At 32.6% G+C, this 24,973-nt stretch overlaps 1 protein-coding gene across 6 annotated transcripts in view; it reads left to right on the top strand.

The window, feature by feature from the left end:
• The window catches only part of LOC127703040 (uncharacterized), a 925,706-nt gene that overhangs the window by 49,859 nt on the left and 850,874 nt on the right, over nucleotides 1-24,973 (top strand). For all 6 annotated transcript variants that reach the window (XM_052207424.1, XM_052207422.1, XM_052207423.1 and 3 more), the window contains 6 exons: nucleotides 1,985-2,014; nucleotides 5,963-5,980; nucleotides 6,353-6,370; nucleotides 8,386-8,403; nucleotides 12,887-12,925; nucleotides 18,714-18,743. In XM_052207424.1, coding sequence (XP_052063384.1) covers nucleotides 1,985-2,014; nucleotides 5,963-5,980; nucleotides 6,353-6,370; nucleotides 8,386-8,403; nucleotides 12,887-12,925; nucleotides 18,714-18,743 — 153 coding nt within the window. The remainder of the gene's footprint in view (nucleotides 1-1,984; nucleotides 2,015-5,962; nucleotides 5,981-6,352; nucleotides 6,371-8,385; nucleotides 8,404-12,886; nucleotides 12,926-18,713; nucleotides 18,744-24,973) is intronic.

The following is a 24,973-nucleotide window of genomic DNA, read 5'->3' as shown; positions in this document are numbered from 1 at the left end:
TCTACAAATAAGCAATCATAACTGATTGTTATTAAGTAGGGAAAAATTATATCAAAATTGCATACTTTTTATGAGGTGAGAGATTCAGGCTCATGTGACCCATTTGTTTCATCACATAAACTACAGAACCATTTAAAAATTACACTACTGAAGTATGCGGAACTGTCCGTAAAAATCAAAGTCGCCTACCGTCAGATTTTTGTATCAAAGCATCTAGTTGTAATAATAACATATCACATATCATAATGACATAAAATTTTATCAAAAAGATGAAGTTCTGGTGTAATATGAAAAGATGAGAAAAAATTGTAACAGCAATAACTTCTTTACAATAACATACACGACCACTCCATTTCATATAACCTGCCTTGGTCTAAATATGTATTTAAGGCAGTACGATGGCTTCCCGCAATATATGTAATGTCATAAACAATGAATGAGTATGAAAATGGAAAGATTAAGGTCTCAGTTAATCAATGAAACCGCTACATTTAAACGGGCTACACAAATAATGTTAGTATTTTAGTTGAATTGACACGCGCCATAAACTTTTAACGATGATTTAGTGCAGTGCATGTCCATGACACAATTTATTATTTTGATTGGTGTTAAACAGGATCAGCTAATAAGTTATTTATATATTCAATTGGTCTTGGTCTATAAGAAGGTATGAAAAACACGTTAGGACTGTATGCATATTGAATGAACTTACATTAAGTTTCAGTGAATTTAAATTCATGAATCATTTGAATTGTATTGGCACTTGCAGTGCACACATTAAATTTCAGTCAGTCAAAATTCATGAATTGTTTGAGTTGAATTGGCACTAGAATACATTAGGTAGTAGTCAATTACTATTCATGAATCGTTTGAGTTGTACTTGCACTATATAGCTAGTACACATTAAGTTTCAGTCAATTGTAACCCACAAATCGTTTTGTGTTGTATTGGCACTAGCGCACATTCAGTTTCAGTCAATTAAAATTCATGAAATTATTTGAGTTGTATTGGCACTAAGACACATTACGTTTTAGGCAATTGAAATTCATGAATCGTTTGAGTTGTATTGACACTAGTACACATTAAGTTTCAGTCAATTGAAATTCACGAATCGTTTGAGTTGTATTGGCACAAGCACAGTGTGTTTATACCATACGTGTTTTCATATAATGGGTTAGATTCATTATTGGGTCATGCCAAATACTACATATAATATTATACAGTTATTTAATATGTAACTATGCAATAGATCAAAATATATTTCCCGAGGTATGAAGATCAGCTCATTGTTCTATTGCCTGAAGCCAACGGCTGAGGGCAATAGAACAATGAGCTGATCTTCATACCGAGGGAAATATATTTTGATCTATTGCACTGTTACACATTCAATAACTGTTTTATTACCTAATACATACTGAGTCAGTTCTAACAAATTCTTAGAAATAAAACACATGAAAGTAACAACTGTATTAATTATAATGTGTAAGGAGCATACATGTACAACCAAAACAATAAATCCAAGAACGTTTAAAAGACCCAATTTGATTGGACAACATGAATACCTTTCAACTAATCAGATTTCAGAATAAGAGGTCGTAACAGGTCAGTGCAATAGACTGCACACAGGTGCAATAGAACGATAATTTCCAGTGCAATAGACCATGGAACAAAAAATGGCAGAAAAATAGCAAATAATATAGAAATATTAATAAAACAGTAAAATACTCTTTAAAAGGTAATAATCTTACTTATTTTCTAAGCACGTGGAATTTCTGAGCAAGAGAGAAAACTGTTGTAGTCAACATTGTGTGTCAGGGGACCTGCCTTACTACGAATCTACCTTGTTAATTTCTGCTTTAAAAATCTTGACCTAATCTAAAAGTCGAGTAATCAAACTGTTATTGGTATTTTATTAAAATTTTAGCGTGGGTGATGTGTTATATACCGCTTGATGCTTTAATTTATACTTTAATTTATCTTTCAGTGAAAATTATAAAGAATATTAGACCGAAAGGTATGTTGCCAAGCTACAATATGTATGTCTTATTTTTATACTGATATCTCTGCTGTTATTCAGACATTTTAATTGCATGAAAGGAACAATTGAACATCGACAGTAAACATAGAATTCGAGTCAACCAAAACACCTTTTTGTAAATTAAAAAGTTCTTAATTTTCGAAAAACATGAAGGTACGTAGGCACTGGCTACATTCTAGTTATATTTACAGTTGCATTGCATGTATTGTAGTGCCTTTAATATATGGTAATACAATTTAAAAAAAAAGTCAGTTCTTCTATCGTTTTTTTTCCGTAAAAGATGGAAATGTTTAATATACATGTTAAGTTGCACTCTTCGCGTGATGATCCTTTATAAATATACACTCAATGCCCCAAAAAACTAAGTTACTTAATAAATTAAAAGACGATTTTATTTAGTCAGGATGTTTTGTTCAGTACGTACGAGAAAGCGGACATGCTTTGTTCAAATTTACACAAGAATGTTTGCACTACGTCTGCAGACAGTTTAAATTTTTATTTAGTTTATCCACATCAAGATCTTAATTAATACCATCATGGTTTTCAATTAGTTTAACTTAAAAAAAACTGTTCATATAAAGAAAAATGGACATAGCCAGAATAGTTGCTATGTTCTGCAGATTTCGAGTATTTGGCCGTCTTTGTAGGCCTGGCTCATTCAGTTCTACTTTCGAACACGATCTTAACTTGCGAGAATATAACTAGTAAATCTTATTATGAATGATACACTCTTTTAGAAAACTATTTCTGGTTGTAGATCCCAGTAACAAAATAATTTTGAAACATCGCAATTTTTTTGGGCTTAATTGGCCGTCATTAGAACGCAATAACAAGATCTGATTTCCCTCAAAGATGAACTCTTTTCTGGTAAATTTGTTGACTGAGGCACATTGTCTATACTGGTACCTATCAGCTTTAATGTGTCCTGCAGGTCAGTAAAAAAGGACGAAAAATGGTAAAAAAAAACTACGTTTTTTTTTTACGAGGTGGCCTTCTCTGAGTTTTATTAAGTCTCCCAAACGAAGTTTGGGAACACTTATTGTTTTTGCTCAGGTCTTATTATTATTATTCTTAATCTTCTTCTTCCTCTTCCTCTTCCTCTTCCGCCGCTTTTAAATTTGAAATTGTCCGCACCCGTTCTCCAAAACCGCTTGTCAGATTAACTTAGGGTTTCACAGTATGTTAGACTAACATGTCTAGTGGTGCAATCAGGGTTTTGTTTGTGCAGTGGGGTTTATAAAGGGGTACTTTGAGGGGCAAAAAGAAAAGAGGGTTTTACTATAGAATCCTATGGGATTTTATTTTTTTAAATTTTCAAATGATTATAGATTGAAAACTGTTTGTGATAGACACAATCTTTTTAATTGAAAATGTTCTAAATGATAAAGCCCATTAAATGAAACACTGGGTTAGTCCCCAGGGGTCACCTCCACCCCCTGCCATTTAAGAAAGTTCTAATACCTTGTAAGTGGTCAAGATCCCCACCCCTAAACCATATATATTCTGGTTTGTCATGCTAAGATGGTTTGAATCATATACAGGGTTAGCCCCAGAAGTCATCCCGATCCCCTACCATTTGAGAAAGTTCTAATATCTTGTAAATGGTCGAGATCCCCACCCCTAAACCATATATATTCTAGTTTGTCATGATAAGATGGTTTGAATGATATACAGGGTTAGTCCCCAGGGGTAATCCCGACCCCCTACCATTTGAGAAAGTTCTAATATCTTGTAAATGGTCGAGATCCCCACCCCTAAACCATATATATATTCTGGTTTGTCATGATAATGCAAATCAAATGAAATACAGGGTTAGTCCGCAGGGATCACCCCCACCCCCTGTCATTTAAGAAAGTTCTAATACCTTGTAAGTGGTCAAGATCTCCACCCCTAAACCATATATATTCTGGTTTGTCATGCTAAGATGGTTTGAATGATATACAGGCTTAGTCCCCAGGGGTCATCCCGACCCCCTGCCATTTGAGAAAGTTCTAATATCTTGTAAATGGTCGAGATCCCCACCCCTAAACCATATATATTCTGGTTTGTCATGATAAAGCAAATCAAATGAAATACAGGGTTAGTCCCCAGGGGTCACCCCCACCCCTGCCTTTTAAGAAAGTTCTTATACCTTGTAAGAGGTCGAGATCCCCACCCCTAAACCATATATATTCTGGTATGTCATGCTAAGATGGTTTGAATGTTATACAGGGTTAGTCCCCAGGGGTCATCCCGACCCCCTGCGATTTGAGAAAGTTCTAATATCTTGTAAGTGGTTAAGATCCCCACCCCTAAACAATATATATTCAGGTATGTCATGCGATGATGGTTTGAATAATATACAGGGTTAGTCCCCAGGGATCACCCCCACCCCCTGTCATTTAAGAAAGTTCTAATACCTTGTAAGTGGTCAAGATCTCCACCCCTAAACCATATATATTCTGGTTTGTCATGCTAAGATGGTTTGAATGATATACAGGCTTAGTCCCCAGGGGTCATCCCGACCCCCTGCCATTTGAGAAAGTTCTAATATCTTGTAAATGGTCGAGATCCCCACCCCTAAACCATATATATTCTGGTTTGTCATGATAAAGCAAATCAAATGAAATACAGGGTTAGTCCACAGGGGTCACCCCCCACCCCCTGCCTTTTAAGAAAGTTCTAATACCTTGTAAGAGGTCGAGATCCCCACCCCTAAACCATATATATTCTGGTATGTCATGCTAAGATGGTTTGAATGTTATACAGGGTTAGTCCCCACGGGTCATCCCGACCCCCTGCGATTTGAGAAAGTTTTAATATCTTGTAAATTGTCGAGATCCCCACCCCTAAACCATATATATTCTGGTTTGTCATGATGAAGCACATCAAATGAAATACAGGGTTAGTCCCCAGGGGTCACCCCACCCCCTGCCATTTAAGAAAGTTCTAATATCTTGTAAGTGGTTAAGATCCCCACCCCTAAACCATATATATTCAGGTATGTCATGCGATGATGGTTTGAATGATATACAGGGTTAGTCCCCAGGGGTCATCCCGACCCCCTGCCATTTGAGAAAGTTCTGATATCTTGTAAATTGTCGAGATCCTCACCCCAAAACCATATATATTCCTGTTCGTCATGTCTTGAACATTTGGATGACGTATACGGTCAGTCCCCAGGGGTTCCCCCCACCCCCAATGTTCTAATATCTTGTAAATGGTCGAGATCCCCACCCATAAACCGTCAATATTCCTGTTCGTCATGTCTCAAACATTTGAATGACGTATTACTGGACCAAACTAATTTTCACTGGACTTTGCCCAATGTCGGGCGACCCTGGGAATTACGAATTATTGGAGCTTCATTTGGGAGACTTCGTAACAGCATCCTGTTACAATCATTTCTTGTTATATTTAGAAATTACTTTTATTAAACATACAAAGATTGATGCAATAATGTTTTGCTTTATAATATGTATGTACGCTTTTAGAGATAAGGTATACCGCTTTAAAAAGTTATTGATATTCCATTTTGAACTAAATGTGCCTTACTTATCGCTTTTGTCTTTTACTGTTATGAATCACAGTGTATGTCTAAACTTTGTAAGATGAATTTTCAGAAAAATATGCAGTAATGTGAAAGATTTACATATACTTTTTAAAATTTTTGGATTTCGGCGTTCCTGGTGATCATGAAAAGCATTTCGGACACACAAATTTTATAAATCCTCCAGCCAACTCCAATGGCGTGTAATTTCACAACCTAGGTGTACAGCTTGCTAGACTATGTTCTTATGTACTAGAAGCTGATTTTACTGAGCAAAACATTGCATTAATGCAAACAATACTTACAGGTTAATAGAAGCCGCAGACATTTGAATAGATTTGTCTACTTTCTTTTTATATCATTCAAATCATTTACATGCTAATTTTATTTTTCAGTGACCATTAAACCAACGGGTCAGTATATTTACTTTTATATGTGATTTCTATGTTATGCATACTATAATATGTGATTTTTATGTTATGCATACTTTAATGTATCTTTGTTTGGAGTGAATAATGTTAAATTATATTTAAGATATTCCTCAATTATTATCGAAACGGATAAATACTGGATATACTGCTTCTTTTAAACAAAAAATAAATGTCATTTCAATTTATATAAAATACTTACATTTGAAAAAGAAAATCAAATAGTATATCAGTTTTATGCTTATATATTCTTGGGTAAAACATGTAAAAATGACTTAACAGACATACAAAACTGTCTTCATTTTTTATTGCATATAACGACTTTTATTTTACTCATTTGAATTTTACATGTTTCAGTTACAATAAAGCCAAAAGGTCAGTATATTTGCTCTTTCATTTAAAGTTATATATGTCTTCATATGGCATTGATAGGATGACTGTTGGTAGACGATCCAGGTCCAGCTACTATTAACTGCTTTTAGAAGCACGATGTGCAAAGGGATGTTCTGACGACTTTAGGGTGTTATTTCGTTAATGTCTATATTTACTTTGATTTAAAAAGTACCCAGGAGGCATAGTTTTCAGTTTGTGAATTCATAGACAAGTGATTTCTTTATTTCGTTGAAGTTTAACATTATAAATGCAGAATATAAACAGAAGTTAAACTTAAACGGTAGTCACTGCCGAAATAAATTATTATATTGCTCAGTGAACCTTAAAACTTGTCTTTTATATTTTCAATTATATATTTTCTTTAGATCATCGATAATAATTTGGGTAAAAAATGTCATAATATTATGTTCCTGTACCTGTGCTTTTGAATTAGTTATAAAGACCCTCATTTCCTTAGTATATAAAGTTAAACTCGAAAAAAGAAATTATGTCACACTTTGTAAAGCTAAAGAAAAAACGAAAGCCTGAATTTTACTAAACAAAATTTAGCAAGGAAAATGAAATCTATAAACAAGTCTTTGAATTCTTTAAAAAACCGAAAAGATTCCTCGAAGTAAAATAAAATAATATAAGAAAACAAAATCACACTCAATGTCCACGAAATTCCTTTTTTTTTTACTTTTTTGTACACTGTATGTAATTGCTTCTAATTTACTAGTTAGAAACCTTCATACTATTAGTACTACAGAGTTATCATAAAGTAGTATAGTCCTTGTACAATACATGTTAGAAACCTTCATACTATTAGTACTGTACTACAGAGGTTATCATAAAGTTATATAGTCCACGTACAATCCATGTTAGAAACCTTCATACTATTAGTACTATAGAGGTTATCATAAAGTTATATAGTCCACGTACAATACATGTTAAAAACCTTCATACTATTAGTACTGTACTACAGAGGTTATCATAAAGTTATATAGTCCACGTACAATACATGTTAAAAACCTTCATACTATTAGTACTACAGAGGTTATCATAAAGTTATATAGTCCACGTACAATACATGTTAAAAACCTTCATACTATTAGTACTACAGAGGTTATCATAAAGTTATATAGTCAACGTACAATACATGTTAGAAACCTTCATACTATTAGTACTACAGAGGTTATCATAAAGTTATATAGTCAACGTACAATACATGTTAGAAACCTTCATACTATTAGTACTACAGAGGTTATCATAAAGTTATATAGTCAACGTACAATACATGTTAGAAACAAAATTTCAGAAAACAAATCAGTTATAACAGTTTGAAGATGTTTATTAAGATCCCTTTGGGGAAGTTGGAAATCAAAAAACGATCATGATGCTATATTTTTTAAAAAACATTAAAAATAACGATAACGAATATTTACACATTTACTATGGAACATAATTGTCTAAGTACCCTTTTGACCAAAAGCTTATCTCATAATGACTTTCTGATACACTTTTATTAAAAAAAAATTAATGCTATTTCTTTGATTTATTACAAAAAAATGAATATTCACGCAGAAATACCTTTTTCAGTTTAAGTCCGAAACTGAAAGAAACAATTATAGTTTGAACAAGCATCTGATGACTACAACAACAAGAACACTTTCTCTTTCATAGGAACCAATCGATCATTATAGACTTAACTGCAGAAACTAGGAATAAGATTAAAAAGACTTACAGATACAAGCATGTAGGATGTCGGACTATATAGACGAAGAAACCCGCGCATTCAGTACCCATGCTCAAATATTGATTCTAAATTAATAAGCAAAATACAATTTATATATAATAAATATATAATTCTTTCAAAGAAGGGAATTGTTGGCAGATTTTCTGTAAAACCCTCGAAACGTTTTCTTTTGGTAGAACAAATTCAAATCACATGGTTAAGCAAAACATGTGCTAGCCACTTCCTAATTTCAATAACTGTTTACTTGATTTTTATGTTTCAGTTGAACTCAAACCAAAAGGTCAGTATATTTCCTTTTACATGTAATGTTATTTCTGGTATCTATTGATCAGATCATGATCTCATATGCATATATCATAAAATAACATACATTTTAATTATGTTCAATGGAGAATTACAATGGAGTATATAGGAGAAGGGAAGTAAACATTAGGAACGGTTGTGTAATAGGAGCTGAATATATTTTTCAATTTAACAATATTCTTCGTATTTGATATCAATAATAATGTCTTCTATTTTAGTGCAGTATGTAAGTATTGCATGAATTAGATATTTTTTAAATAAGTCACCCGAATCATTTTACCTAAAACCAATGTGTGTACGGAATGTGCTAACCAAGAAAACAATTAACGTGTGCTGTTGTATTTGTGTGATATGAGTTTGCAGTATGAAAATATTCTGCAATAGGTAAAATGTTTTATCTGACATAAATGTATAAAACATATATCTTAACTATTCTTTTCCTTTTTGCCAATTTGATGCAAATCACCCTTTCCTGTTAATCAGATGCATAGAAATTTGAAGTCAATATTTCGATCACTAGTTTCAGGTCGCATACCTTTAGTTTATCAAAAGCATCAAGAAAACTTGATATTAAGTTGGGAATGTGTTTGGTCATAAGGTCCAAACTGTTTATGACAACTAATTTTGATTATTACAGCCAGAAGTTCGTTCAAAAGATTAAAACAAATGCTACAGAACAAAGTTGGCAAATTTCAATCTAATTTTGTTGAATATTCTTCGAACCTGTTTTAATAATGGTTAAGCAATGAACCAGGTTTACTTAGCTACTTGATTAACCACACCGGGGTTCATTACCACTGCTGAAGCCTTATTACTTAGACTTTTGTTTTACAATTTTGACAATACAGGATCCTTTCAGTTAAGCAAACCTCACACGGTTTCAGATATTTTTGTTACCCATTGCAACGTAGGGATATACAAATACCGGGCGTACGTCCATCCGGATTTGTAAGCGCTCTCGTACTATTCTTGCCAGATCTTTATGAAATTTATATGAAATTTTGATATCAGCCAAGTCCCATACAAGTTCGAAAATCAATGCCAATCAATTGATTTTTTAGGAGTTATGCCCCTTGGAAGTGTAAATTCTATGGAAAATTGCATTTTAAGAGCTATCAAGCCTATAGTTTTTGTCAAATTTTGATGACATTTTTTATCAAAGGTTTATATCAGCAATATCTTGGACGATTTCGAATATAAGTGCTGATCATTTTTTTAAAATAAATTATGTCCCTTTCAAATGTGAAAATTACATTGATAGCGATCTCACCCCAACAAGTCTTGTAGGATATTTATGAAAAAAGTTTAAAAGAATCAAAACATTAATACATTAGAGTTATTACCTTTGGTATATTCAATATGTACAGCGGCGGGGGACATTAAAGCGCAAAGAAATGTCCGTAACTAATAACTTTTCATAACTCTTAAATAAGTTTTGACGTCTCGAAAACTATTCACAATAAGAAAAATCATCTTTATACTGAAAAAGAAAAAAAATGCACTTAGCAAATCAAAATGAAATAATAATTAAAACCATTTTTTTAATTGAGGGACTTGAATTTAAAATGACGAATTTCTTAAACTATCATAAAACGTTTGAGATACGGAAATGCTAATATGGTAAATAAATCTCATAATAGGATACAATGGCCGTATACACACATCCTGAAACATAAAAGAGGGAAAAGGCTAATTTGGAAAAGAAGAGTAATAATCTAATACAAATGAAAGGCAAATAACTGATATGTTGTAGATATTTTTAAATTGATAAAAACAATTAACAGAGAAATAGATACCCTAGAACCCCAGACTATGGTATAGAAATATGTGATCACCTGTATCTTTCCCATTTGGTAATAAATTTATGCTTAAGCGAAACGTCTGTTAAGCCCAGTGCACGTCTGTGTTGACATAAAATATCATTGATATCGACATATGAGAAAGTCTTAAGGGAAGGACAGTAAATCGTTATTATACCCCACGCAACGAGTTGCGGAGGGTATAATGTTTTTGACCCGTCCGTCCGTCTGTCCGTCAGTCCGTCAGTCCGTCAGTCCTGTTTCTTGTCATCGCAACTCCTCTTAAACCACACAACAGAATTTCACGAAACCTTTTTAGATAATAAGGACATACTATGTAGTTGTGCATATCGACAGGAAATTACGATTCAATTTTTTTTCTAGGAGTTACGCCCCTTTGAACTTATTTACTTTAATGTACTACTGCAACAGTTTTTCATCTCAACTCCTCTGAAACCACACAACAAAATTTCATGAAACTTTGTAGATAATAAGGACATACTACGTAGATGTGCATATCGACAGGAAATTACGATTCAATTTTTTTTTAGGAGTTATGCCCCTTTGAACTTATTTGCCCAATATACTACTCAACCTTTTGTCATCGCAACTCCTCTCAAACCACACAACAGAATTTCACACAACCTTTTTAGATAATAAGGACATACTATGTAGTTGTGCATATCGACAGGAAATTATGATTCAATTTTTTTTTTCTAGGAGTTACGCCCTTTGAACTTATTTACTTTAATGTACTACTGCAACAGTTTGTCATCTCAACTTCTCTGAAACCACACAGCAAAATTTCATGAAACTTTGTAGATAATAAGGACATACTACGTAGATTTGCATATCGACAGGAAATTACGATTCCATTTTTTTTCCAGGAGTTACGCCCCTTTGAACTTATTTGCTTCAATATACCCCTGCAACAGTTTGTCATAGCAACTCCTCTGAAACCACACAACAGAATTTCATGAAACTTTGTAGATAATAAAGACATACTATGTAGATGTGCATATCAACAGGAAATTACGATTCAATTTTTTTTTCTTACAGTTATTTTATTTCTCCAGTGACAATGTGGGGACGTGGGGTATGTGAGCGCGCTCACTAAGGTTCTTTAATTTAGGTTTCCAAAATTTTGGAGCGAGTGAATCTGAGGAACTATGAATCTATTTGGCGTGGCATTATGCTCTACATAATCAAAATGACTCATGGTGAATAAATTTTAAAAAGAAAAAAAAACCTTTATTGTGATTAAAAGGACATGTGGGGTTAACGCCAACAAGACAAAAACAATCAAAAGACACAAAGAAGACGACATACAGTCTTTTCAATATGCCATGTTCTAAATCACCCAGAGTCTATAAAAGAGGCGAATGAATTAGACAGAAACAAAGATCTAACTTCAAAACCAAATTTCAATTAATGAAAAAAATTAAGATATTAAGTACAAAAACAACCGACGACGTTCCTGACTTTGTATAGGAATATTGGAATGTGGCGGGGTTAAACTTGTTTTTTTCAGAATTCAATTTTCCCCTTTTTTGATTTCGATCAGTAGATAGACAAAACGTGCACGAAGAACATACATTAAACCAGTCGAGGAAAAGCATATAAGTTAAAAATAACAGATAGCAAAAACTCAAAATATATAACTAATTATATCTTATTAACGAATGATTGCAGTTACTGAAAGCAAGTTAAAATTACTTAACCTGATTATCGTTATAAGCAATCATGCTGTCCTACGCTAAAAATCGGTTGCTGTACTTCTTTTAAGATTTCAATAAAAGGTCAATAACAGTTCAAGAGACATGATCCTGTGAATGCACAAACAAATTATGCTGGAACGCCATCCCGCCATAAAAAAAACCATTTGATCATAGCTTCAAACTTATTATAAGCGAATTTTCTCAAAAAGATACGAGATATTAAGCTCAGCTTTAAAACAATATTATTGTAAAAATGTTATTGTGGAATACCACTTTTTACTAAATTCCTACACGTGAAACAAATCGCTGTATTTATTATAACATTTAGTTTAAGTTTTGAGGGCTGTTCCATAAAAATATACGTGGAATCGAGAGAAGGCACTTTGAAATCTCAACTTTTGGTTGATGTCATACACTGAAGGTATGAGTGACATTCAAAATTTGCCTCTATAGGTGGTTATCCCATTTTGAAAGTGCCTTCTCAGTGTACCATATATGGTTATATAGGACAGCCTTCTCCAAGTTATGATATCTATATTCCTGCCGAAAACGTTTTTTAATAATAAAAATATTACGTTCATTAAAATGCAAGACTTCACTGCATGTACACGCGCATATCATACCAACTGAGAAACATACACGCAATAACAAGGAGCCAGTAAATCATCACCATCGAGGAAACAAAAATTAACAGTATGAATCTTCTTTTTATAATTTTCTTCTTCCATTTTCTCTTCATTGTTGATTTTGTTCCTCAAACTTAGGAAAACTAAATAGTTAGATAATCGCTACAATATAAGTCAGTCGTTTTTTGGGTTCGCACGTTCCGTACAGTCATGAAAAATGAGGAGAGCACATTTTAAGTTATGTATATACTGATTCATATTGACGATAAACTAAATGAATGCTTTATTTTTTTATGAGTTTTTTAAATTTTTTTTAGTGAAGAAAATAAAGAAGGTAAAGACAAATAAACCAATAGGTCAGTATAAAATTATTAACTTTGCATAATTTATGAATAAAAAAATCCATTCGCCCGGAAAAAAATGTTATGTTTAATTGACATTTACATATTTTATTTTCTTGAATTCCTCCATTCTATAACACTCGATGGTTAGTCTGGTGATCAGTGTTAGCTATTATCACCTTTTGTCACAACCTATTACACTCGACTATTAGTCTGATGCAGTGTTAGCTATTATCATCTCTTGTCACAACCTATTACACTTGACGGTTTGTGTGGTGATCAGTGATAGCTATTTTCACCTCTTGTCACAACCTATAACACTCGACGGTTAGTCTGGTGATCAGTATTAGTTATTGTTACCTCTTGTCACAACCTATTACACTCGATGGTTAGTCTGGTGATCAGTGTTAGTTTATTTTCACCTCTTGTCCCAACCTATAACACTCGATGGTTAATCTGGTGATCAGTGTTAGCTATTATCACCACTTGTCACAACCTATAACACTCGATAGTTAGTCTGCTGATCAGTGTTAGCCATTTTCACCACTTGTCACAATTTATAACACTCGATTGTTAGTCTGGTGATCAGTGTAAGCTATTATCACCTCTTGTCACAACCTATTACACTCGACGATTAGTCTGATGCAGTGTTAGCTATTATCATCTCTTGTCACAACCTTTTACACTGGACGGCTAGTCTAATGATCAGTGTTAGCTATCATTATCTCTCGTCACAACCTACAATACTCGACGATTAGTCTGGTGATCAGTGTAAGCTATTATTACCTCTTGTCATTTCCTATAACACTCGATGGTTAGTCTGGTGATCAGTGTTAGCTATTTTCACCTCTTGTCACAAAATATAACACTCGATTGTTAGTCTGCTGATCAGTGTTAGCCATTTCAACTTTTGTCTCAATCTATCAAACTCGATGGTTAGTCTGGTGATCAGTGTTAGCTATTATCACCTCTTGTCACAACCTATAATAGTGGATGGTTAGTCTGCTGATCAGTGTTAGCCATTTTCACCTCTTGTCACAATCTTTAACACTCGATGGTTAGTTTGGTGATCAGTGTTAGCTATTATCATCTCTTGTCACAACCTATTACACTCGACGGCTAATCTGGTGATCAGTGTAAGCTATTTTCACCTCTCGTCACAACCTACAACACTCGACGGTTATTCTGGTGATCAGTGTTAGCTATTATTCCCTCTTGTCATTTCCTATAACACTCGATGGTTAGTCTGATGATGAGTCTTAGCTATTATCATCTCTTGTCACAACCTATAACACTTGACGTTTAGTACGGTGATCAGTTTAGCTATTTTCACCTCTTGTCATTACCTATAACACTCGATCGTTAGACTGGTGATCAGTGTTAGCTATTATTACCTCTTGTCATTTCCTATAACACTTGATGGTTAGTCTGGTGATCAGTGTTTGCTATTTTCACCTCTTGTCACAACATATAACACTCGATCGTTAGTCTGCTGATCAGTGTTAGCCATTTCACCTCTTGTCACAATCTATCAAACTCGATGGTTAGTCTGATGATCAGTGTTTGCTATTATCATCTCTTGTCACAACCTATAACACTCGACGTTAAGTATGGTGATCAGTTTAGCTATTATCACCTCTTGTCATTACCTATAACACTCGATCATTAGACTGGTGATCAGTGTTAGACATTTTCACCTCTTGTCACATTCTATAACACTCGATGGTAAGTCTGGTGATTCAGTGTTAGCTATTTTCAACTCTTGTCACAACCTATAACACTCGATGGTTAGTATGGTGATCAGTGTTAGCTATTTTCACCTCTTGTCACAACCTATAACACTCGATGGTTAGTCTGGGATCAGTGTAAGCTATTATCACCTCTTGTCATAACCTGTAACACTCGACGGTTAGTCTGGTGATCAGTGTTAGCCATTTTAAGCTCTTGTCACAATCTATAACACTCGATGGTTAGTCTGGTGATCAGTTTTAGCTTTTATCATCTCTTGTCACAACCTTTAACACTCGACGGTTAGTCTGGTGATCAGTGTTAGCCATTGTAAGCTCTTGTCACAATCTATAACACTCGATGGTTAGTCTGGTGATCAGTGTCAGCTTTTATCATCTGTTGTCACAACCTATAACACTCGATGGTTAATCTGGTGATCAGTGTTAGTTATTATCATCTCTTGTCACAACCTATAACATTTAACGGTTAGTCTGGTGATCAGTGTTAGTTATTATCATCTCTTGTCACAACCTAGAACACTCGATGGTTAGTCTGGTAATCAGTGTTAGCTATTTTCACCTTTTGTCATCCGCTGTCTGTCCGACAATTTACACAAACCCTTCTGAAATCATATAACCAGTTTTAACCTAACCTGAACTTAGTTGTTTAACACTTGTCGAATTAGCCTTTTTGACGACTTATTTTAGCCATACAACTATAGAACGTGATAAAGGAGGATAACGTTTACATCTGTGATTGTCATATAATTGCAATTCCTAATGTTGCTAGTAATAGATGTTTCTGATAAAATCTCTTTTACTTATTTAGGCTTATCCAAAAAAAGTACTTCTGAAAGTATGAAATTTAACAAAATATATTTGGGGAAATTATTGAAAAAGATCTATGTTAATTAATTGATCTAAATTGTTTGATTCAAATCTGATAGTAACTAGAAATAAGTATTTAAAAACAAAAATACAACACAGAATTATACTTGATATTGTATATTGAAATAAATTAAAATAAAACTTTCCATTCTATTTTCATCACAGAAATCACGAAAATATAATTGAAAACAAACTCTGAAAGGTTAAAATGCGAAATCAAATATTAGTTATTCTGATATTGAGGCCAATTTAAGGTATATTTGACACTTGGCGACATAGATTTTGATGGTAGATACAGAAAGCTTAATTTTTTTTGCAGAGACAAACAATTTGTATATTCTGTAAAGAATTGCAGAAAGGAAATACGTGAAAAAATAGTTTTCTAATATTGCATTCCGTGTATTTTGAGCATGCGAAACTTTGTTATCTTCATAAATAAACAAATGAAGGAGAGGCAAAAGATACCAAAGGGACATTCAAACTCATAAGTCAAAAACAAACTGACAACGCCATGGCAACTTTGCTAGTTGATTATTTGCTGACTAGAACGTCATATTTCCTATTGAATTATTGAGAGTGAAGTAAAAAAATTATGATGTAAAACAACTTATTCTTATTAACCAAAAGTGCTAATGATATAATCTGTTTTTCTTCGACTATGTTTTTTTTTTATTGCATCTACGTATTTTCTATCTTTTTAAATATATATATACAATAAAGTTATTCCGGATTCCTAAAACAGTGTCGTTCATACAGTTTTCAAAATTGTTGGTGTTGAATTTTAAAGAATTCGCAAACTTATTTAGAAATACAATTCATTAGAACAAATTCGATTTTCTACAGGGGTGTGGTGTTTATATGAATACATATTTCATCAAAAATGTCAAACTAGTGCAAAAGGCAGTCATTATCAGTACAATGGAAAAGGAGAGGTGTCCCTGCTGATGACAATAAAACGCTTACGATACAACCTATGAGGGTAATAGGTTGGTTTTTTTTAAAGGGACAATATTTCTAGTATCTAGACATTTGTAGAGACAAAAATATTTTGTTTGACTGTTTGTATGTACAGATCATGTTCAGTATATTTGTACATATTTAAGGGCAGTTCATATGTCAAACAAAAACTAATTGTATTGCATAAGACCTCACAGTAGTTAGAAAGGGTACACATACAATATTTTACTGTGTGCAAAGAAATTGTAACTAAAAAAAAAATCCATGTATTCTTTTTATTTTTGTCTGTTAAGATAGGTCTTTATTGTTGCTGTTGTTATTTTTTTTTATTTTTCAAATTAAATAAAAAGGCTGGTTCTTGGGACTTATCTATGTCAATCTATATTCATTATTCTTTTTGAATTCTAAATTTAAATATATTATAATAACATGACCACTTTCATTGGAAACAGAAAAACAAGTCAAGAATAATTTAACATGAACTAAGAAAACATAATATATTGTAACCTTATTGTGTGAGGAATTAATTTATAATTAGCAAAACAAAGAGTTGAAATCTGTTGTATATGTCATTGTAAAAAAATTGGTTTGTTTTATTTGTAGAATTGGAACTGGGAACAGTTTATCAATATATATGTTTCTGATTGGAACTCCTGTGGAAATAAAAATTACAATTATCTTTTCTAAAATATGATATTTTTTTTTATAAGAAAAATATTATTTTTTTTAAATATTCAGATATTCAATCTAAACTTCTTAAGTCCTGTCAACTTATTATTAGTTAAATTCCATTGGTTATTTTTGAACCCCTGAATTATGAAAAGTACACTTTTTTAACACACAAGTACAAGTAATGAGCTAAGAAAGACAACTCCAACTTCAGTTTACCAAGTGATTGCATTACAAGTGTAAAATGGCCGCCGCGGAATTTGACAGCCTGTTTTTCAGTCGTGTTTATTTAGACTTATAAGTTATAAATTCGACTGTGGAACAATTATTCCCATACAACTTTGATTAAGGCACATTTGAAATTGTTAACTACCGTTTTTTATGTGAAATTAGCAGATGAAAAACAATAATAAAAACCGGTCACAAAAAAATGATAATTTCACGCATCCAACGTCATTTTTTTCTCACAAAAGGTTGCAAAACACAAAGAAATGGTATTGTCATGTATAATTACTCATTAAGCTACGATCCTTACACACTAAGATGTATCACCGTCGAGTTTGACACCGATTTGTAGAGAAACAACGAACGTATTTCCAAAAACGTCACTTTTTCTCCCTGCACATGGCAAATTAATTCAGGCCAGTCAAACTGCGCGAAAAATTTGAACAGGCCACACAAAGTCGCGGAAAAAAAATTCAGAAAGGAAAGTGTTAATATTACATCCCATATTTTCATAGATTTCGAAATAAGATTGACTTAATTGCCCTCACGACATAATTCCATTTCCGCCATCTTGGGTTCTCTCGTTTGTTTGAGTGCTGATATCATTTTACCCGGAACCTTTCTAGTGCGTACCAAACTTTTAAGGAGAAATGTAATATCGGTAAAACTCTGTATGTTTTATGTATAGCAATAAAGGAAGACCAGTTGAATATCGACAATTTTTTTCCCCAAAGAAATCTAAATGAAATATTTGATACTATAAAAACCATATTGCACATCTACAGATCATATTCAATTGTTCTAAATTAAATCTATTCTCTTCAAGTAGCTCTTATAACGACTACGGACTCTATCGAACTTAAAAATAACAATAAGACAAATCAATGATGAAAGAATAGCAGAGAGGCGAAAGATACCAAAAGAGACATTCAAACTGATAAGTCGAAAATAAACCGACAACGAAATGCCAAAAAAATAAAAACGACCAGTAGACAAACAGCAGTTTATAAAACACAAAACACAACGTTGAAAACCAAAGACTGACCAACACGAAGCCCACAAAAAACTGTGAGTAATCTCAAATCCGGCTCACATGTGGCACCCGTCATGATGCTCATGTACGTACAAACCTGGTGATAAGTCTAATTCTGTAGACGGTAGGTCACATTCGAGAAAAAAGGATGTGATTGTGGTAACGACAATTGGAACATATCCCTCGTCATCTGTAAAACAGCAATAAATATTCTAGTATGTTTGTTAGTTCACATGGTACTGTGTTTAAGTCAGTTATTTAATTACCGTATAATTTGAATACACATTTTTTTTTTATTTTTTAGTTAAGAATCAAAAGAAAATAACTAAACAAGGTGAGTATATTTTTCAATGTATTATATGCATTTTTTTCTAATGTAAAATATATCTTGTCTTTTTGTTAACATATACAATATATTGTCTGTTTATTAACACATAAAACTTTCTGTCTTTTTATTCACACATAACATGTATTGTCTTTTTGTTAACACATAAAATATATGGTCTATTTGTTACGACATGAAGTATATGGAATTTGTGAACATCGAGGTAATTATGGTTTTATGTGCATACCTGACGTACCATGCATGGGAATTGTGACTCTTTTCCCTTATTTTGTGTTGTCTGTTATCATATAAACGTTAATTAAAATCTCCTAAATATGTACAACTGGTAAAGTTGGAATCATACTTCACCACATTTTTTTGAATGTATATTACTTATTCTATAATGAGAAGTTGCAGGTGGTTGATAGATTTTTGTTTTACTTGATGTGCGTTTGATATGAGTCATCCTTGAACGTAGAATATTTGATAGAATTGACAGGTGTCTGCTCTGTTTTCAACCATCCTCGCGGATATTGTCCTGATATGAGGTACTAGTAATAGTAATGATAATTGAATGAAAAATTGCGACATAGGGTTATAACAGTGTTTCTCGTTTCTCGTTTTTTTTATATAGATTAGACCGTTGGTTTTCCTGTTTGAATTGTTTTACTCTAGTCATTTTGGGCCCTTTATAGAGTGCTGTTCGGTGTGAGCCAAGGCTCCGTGTTGAAGGCCGTACTTTTACCTATAATTGTTTACTTTTTATACAATGTGACTTGGAAGGAGAGTTGTCTCATTGGCACTCATACCACATCTTCTTATTTATAGTTATTAATTCTGTCATTACTAAAAATGGTAAAAGTTAGTATTTCGTGTTTATGCAAATGGGGTCTGATTTTTGGAAGGAGCGTGGTTTTGATACTTTCATTTTTGTTGACATGCGCTTAAACCGGATTTTACTTTTCACAAGATTTCAAGGGTCTAATTCCGATTAAGGAAGAACTAAATCAGCTAGCCGATCGTTTTTCTCGTTTGTAAAATTACTTCAGACTTGAAGTAAATATTAATTTAATTTAGAAAATGGCACTAAAAGTTGTGAATGACCGAGAATCCTGGCAATGCACTTTCAAGTCTTTCTGATGTTTGAACGGAACAAGTACGAGGATGGTACCGCAACATTCTTCTTAAAAAATGATTACGGTGATAGCAATCACTTTGGAAGTGAATTTTTGATTAAAATGTAAAGACTGTTATAACAACAACAGATGTTTGTAATTAAAAAGATGATATTTTCTACATGCATTACATGTATTTAATAGTGGTGGTAAGTTATACCCCAAGAATTATCTGGATGGCTTAAAATGGAACAATTTCGATACAGGGGTGCCTGTCCATACAATTATTGAACTCAATAATTTTCTGGCTCCTGTGAAAGAAACTTTTTGCCTTTTTTTTTTATCTCTTTCTTGTAACTTAACTGACATTTATCCAGGACCTCCCTAAATCTACTTGATAATTTTGACCATACTTACCCCTTTATGTCTTAAAATGACAAAAGATATAGGAGCGTCTTCAGTTTAGGACTTACAGTATATGATATCATCTTATTCTATGTAGTGTTTAACAGATCCACCTAAGGGGACACCCAACACTTTGACAAATAGATATAAGAAGATGTGGAATAAGTGCCAATGAGACAACTCTCCATCCAAGTCAAAATTTATAAAAGTAAACCATTTTAGGTCAAAGTAAGGTCTTCAACACGGAGCCTTGGCTCACACCGAAAAGCAAGCTTATAAAGGGCCCCAAAAATTACTAGTGTAAAACCATTCAAACGGGAAAACCAACGGTCTAATTTATATAAAAAAAGAGAAACGAGAAACACTTATGAACCACATCAACAAACGACAACTACTAAACATAGAGTTGGATCATTTAATTTTCATAAGATTTTGACAAGATGATTAATTTGACCTGTTGACAAAAATATATAAATTTACAGGAATAGTTTCATTGGATATAAATATAGTAGTTTGACAAACTCTAATTTTGATCATTGAGAAGTTTTTTTAATCTTTACTTATAGTTCGTGATTTAAACGTTCAGTCTATTTTTAAAGAGTTAACTCCCTTGCTAACAATACTCAGATTTATTTCTGGAGTTTGATATGTGTTCACTTTTCACAAAAAATGAGATATGTATACTAAAAACTGACATTGACAAATTTCACCAACAGGCAGATATATCCTTACCTACACAATTATAGGGCCTGTATAAAGTAAGAGACATAATAATTGCTTGCGACATTCAAAATTTACGAAACCACGGAATTTAAGCGTACACGTACATTTTGTAATGACTCCTGACATCAGATAAGTTTGTGAGACACGTCCTGAAACTCATTTTATTTACATAAATATACGACATAAATGCACTCTATCTGGGTTTAATAGATAATTCACGAATAAGTCCGAACGACTTATTTCACTAAAAATCTTACGAGAAAAAATAAGTCATGAACATTTCATTATAACTTACGATCAATTTTTATCATAAGATTTTTTGTGAAAGAGCTCCAGACTCTATATAATATTTTTCGCTTATTCTCCTTTCGCCAATGTAGAATTGCGGGAAAAGGTTCCAAAACAATCTATATTAACATTGAAAGAACACTAAACAGATATGTAAAACGCATAACTATTCTTTCCGTGTCCTTGACTGTTCAATATAAAATGAGATTGCATAAACAAGAGTTTATTTCATTTATCAGTTTGGTTCTTTGAATATCATGTTGTTATAAAATAAGTGGGACCGAGACTGTGACGAGTATAATGTATTACACCAGCAACGCATTCAACACATTTACCACATTACCACTCCACGATGTATGCAATAATTTTTAGTAAACATTCTACCTTGGTACAGTATAAAAGTGCTATGATAAAGACAAAATCACTGAAATTGAAAAGGAAATTGCAGAAATGCAAGTTTACATGTAAATCTCAGGAAAAATTGCATATAACACCATTGAACGACAACCAATGTGTTACGTTAAGCTTTCACCATACAAGTGTATTGATTGACAGGTGTTATAATCTTTGCAACATCCAAATTGGGATACAAAAAGGTAGCAAGTTTGAAATTTATAAAACAATTTGCTTTCATTCGAGTTTTGAAGTTAACATATGTTTCACTCTGGAATTCAGATATTTTTCAGTCATAACATCAAGAAGTAGGCAATAAGGGCAAAAATCGACACTATATTTCCCCAAAAAATAAAGCTCCTAAAGAGTTTAATGATACTCACTTAAATATTCATTGTTATGCATAATTATAGAAATTATGTTCTTCTCATAAGTAGTAATGGGGAAATGGTCATTAATACGACCAGTCTAGCAACTGATAATTCATTAAGATAGTCCCCCACCCATTTCTGATTTCTTAAGCTTATTGCTCATACTAGTATATAATTTTAATGACAATATTATTGAAAGTTATTGCTTTAGTTTACTCTTTGTCGAATGAAATGAAGCAAATGTATATATATCCAGTGATACAAGAAAAAAATGAGAGATTTTTTTTTTAGTGATATTAGGCCAATAATTACATCCATGCTGAAACTATAATGTACATTCTTACAAAATCGAGGAACGTATTTTTCCTTCGAAATACTATTCTGTTCATTTCATATATTATTTCCATTGTTCCCTTCATATCGATATTCTTCGTCAGATATATATTAATACATATTCTTATATATAAGCTCACATTTCAATACAATTTCACTAGGTCTCTAGCAGGGTCGATCACGGTAAATTTAAGAATACAGTTGCGAGATAATATCCCAAAAATTACAGACTTTAACAGACCATGAAATCTACTAATATAAAAAAAAATGATCGACAATATCATCGGAAAATATAGATATCATACAAAAAGAAGATAATCACATCAAGATATTATATATAAACTATACAGGACATAATTTATGATTGAATGATTGTCCCCTGTTTAGCATACATGGCCAATAATTTCGTGCATATTCCGGACGTGAACAAATGAACATTCAAACCATATGCATGATGTAGGTTTTCCAAATTAAGTCGGCAAGGACGAAGTCGTAGGGCGGGACATTTATACTGCCACTTTAAAAAAGGGTGTGATGGATAGGGGCACAAATTTTGCCCTCCAGCAGGCCATTAATTGAGTTAGAGTTGTTCGAAAGTCTTCATTTTTACCGTGACTTTTATACATCCTACACAGCCAAACTGATGTTCAACTTCAGCAAAGGTTATACTGCCGTGGGAAGGAAGACAAGGAATGAACATATTTCTTTACCTCAGTTAATTATCGTACGAAATAATGTACGAATATGGCAAAAAATTCGGTTGGATAGTGGTCGCATGACAATGTTGATAAACAGATATGTCGAAAAGAGAAAGTAAGGTAGTTCATATACTAGACTTTATATGTCATAACTGTAAAAAATACAACAGTATACAACTAAAAATAGACAAAAATTGAAAAGGACATAACCTAAAACGAGAGACGAAATTACATATGTCATAATTATAATTTAAATATATATACATAATTGTGTGTATATTTAATTCGAGAAACTCGTGTAATGCTAAGTATTTTCACCACAAGAGCAAAGGAATATATCTTATTCAACAGAGAACTTGAATTCATTACGTTATTAAATTCTCTTGGATATTACAGTTGTTTGTAGTTTTGTTTGTTGGTTAAGCATTGATTTGTATCCTTGACTTTTCCTTTGGAACATAGCATGTATTTTAAAGTATCTGTTTTGATGCAAAATATAAAATTAATAAATATAAAAATAAATTGCTATTACTATGGACTCATTGGCAATCATACCACAACTTCTTATTACAATCAAGCTGTATATTTAACATAAATATTGAGTTCATAGACGCCATTCTACTCAATGCTAGGCAACAACATATACGATATAGACCTAATATTTTCAGATGGTCTGTAGGATCGAGTTGCAACATGACACATTTTAAAAATGAAATTTGGTTGTAGGGCCAAACACGGCTCATATTGCCCCTTGTCCATATTATGAATGCAGAAGCGTTAAAGATGTTTTTAATATTTTTAGAAGAATAAAACGTTACTATTAAAGAAAAATTGCACATTTATACAGAATCAATATACTTTTTTTTTCGCGAATTCTCCCCTCAACACTTTCAGAACTGAATTACTTTTTAAGACGACCGTATAGCCAGAGATTTTTAGCACTAGCTGCTTCGTGGACGGATTTAATTTGACCTGAGCATGAAAAAAAAAATCGTCTCGGAACTTCAAGCAACGATCAGCTCTCTTTGGCGACTATTTTTCGTGAAAAATACTTTAAGGTAAAATCTTGCATTACTTGTTATGAGTTGTGGTGTCCTTTGAGCCATGACAAAAGGAAACAATCGTTACAGCTTCGAAACTGATTTTGTTTACTGACTTTATGAGTGCAAAATCAATGTAATGTTCATGTCAACAACAAAAAAAAAAGAGAGACAACTCAACTGGAATTGACGGACGACAGCTCTTTTATAAGAATCGGTTATGTTTTTTTAGTCACTTTGGGTATTTTAGAAATTCTTGTGACCGTTCTATGACCCATAAATTATGTATTTGTTCAACGATTAAACAAATATTCTATTTGTTATCATAGATTACTTTACTGTCAATTCAGATAGAGTGACATTTCCAACAAAGAAATATGCATGCAACCAAAAAGCAATTTAAACAGATAAAAATATTATTATACACCCAAAAAATGAATGAATAAATAGATAAAAAAGAAAATTTAAAAGAATTACTATTTGAGGGGATGAAATATTTTGATTTAAGGTTATTAAACAAAAAAAAAATGTTGTTATTTATATCTTTCTTTGTCTTTCAACTTTTTTCAGTTTTTCATTGGTTATTTCGCTATGAATACTACTGGGTCTATTTAATCAGTTATGATTTTGTTTTTGTTTGAAGTTTTTAAAAAAATAAGTTAAGAAATTGAAACAGTAAAATCTATTGATCCAAACTTGTCCACAACAAACAACATCAAATTGTAGATTTTCTAAACAGATCGCACTAACAGTAACAATAATTTTATTCGGAATGGAACACATTGAACCAAGCTGGGAGTCAGATATGTTTTCCAGTCTAGACTTTGAGTGTCCTGTTGATTCATGTTGCGGCACCAACTTGTTGTTCCAAAA

This window comes from Mytilus californianus, unplaced genomic scaffold (assembly GCF_021869535.1).
Source record: "Mytilus californianus isolate M0D057914Y unplaced genomic scaffold, xbMytCali1.0.p SCAF_5, whole genome shotgun sequence".
NCBI lineage: Eukaryota > Metazoa > Mollusca > Bivalvia > Mytilida > Mytilidae > Mytilus > Mytilus californianus.
This window is presented reverse-complemented; position numbering and strand designations above follow the sequence as displayed.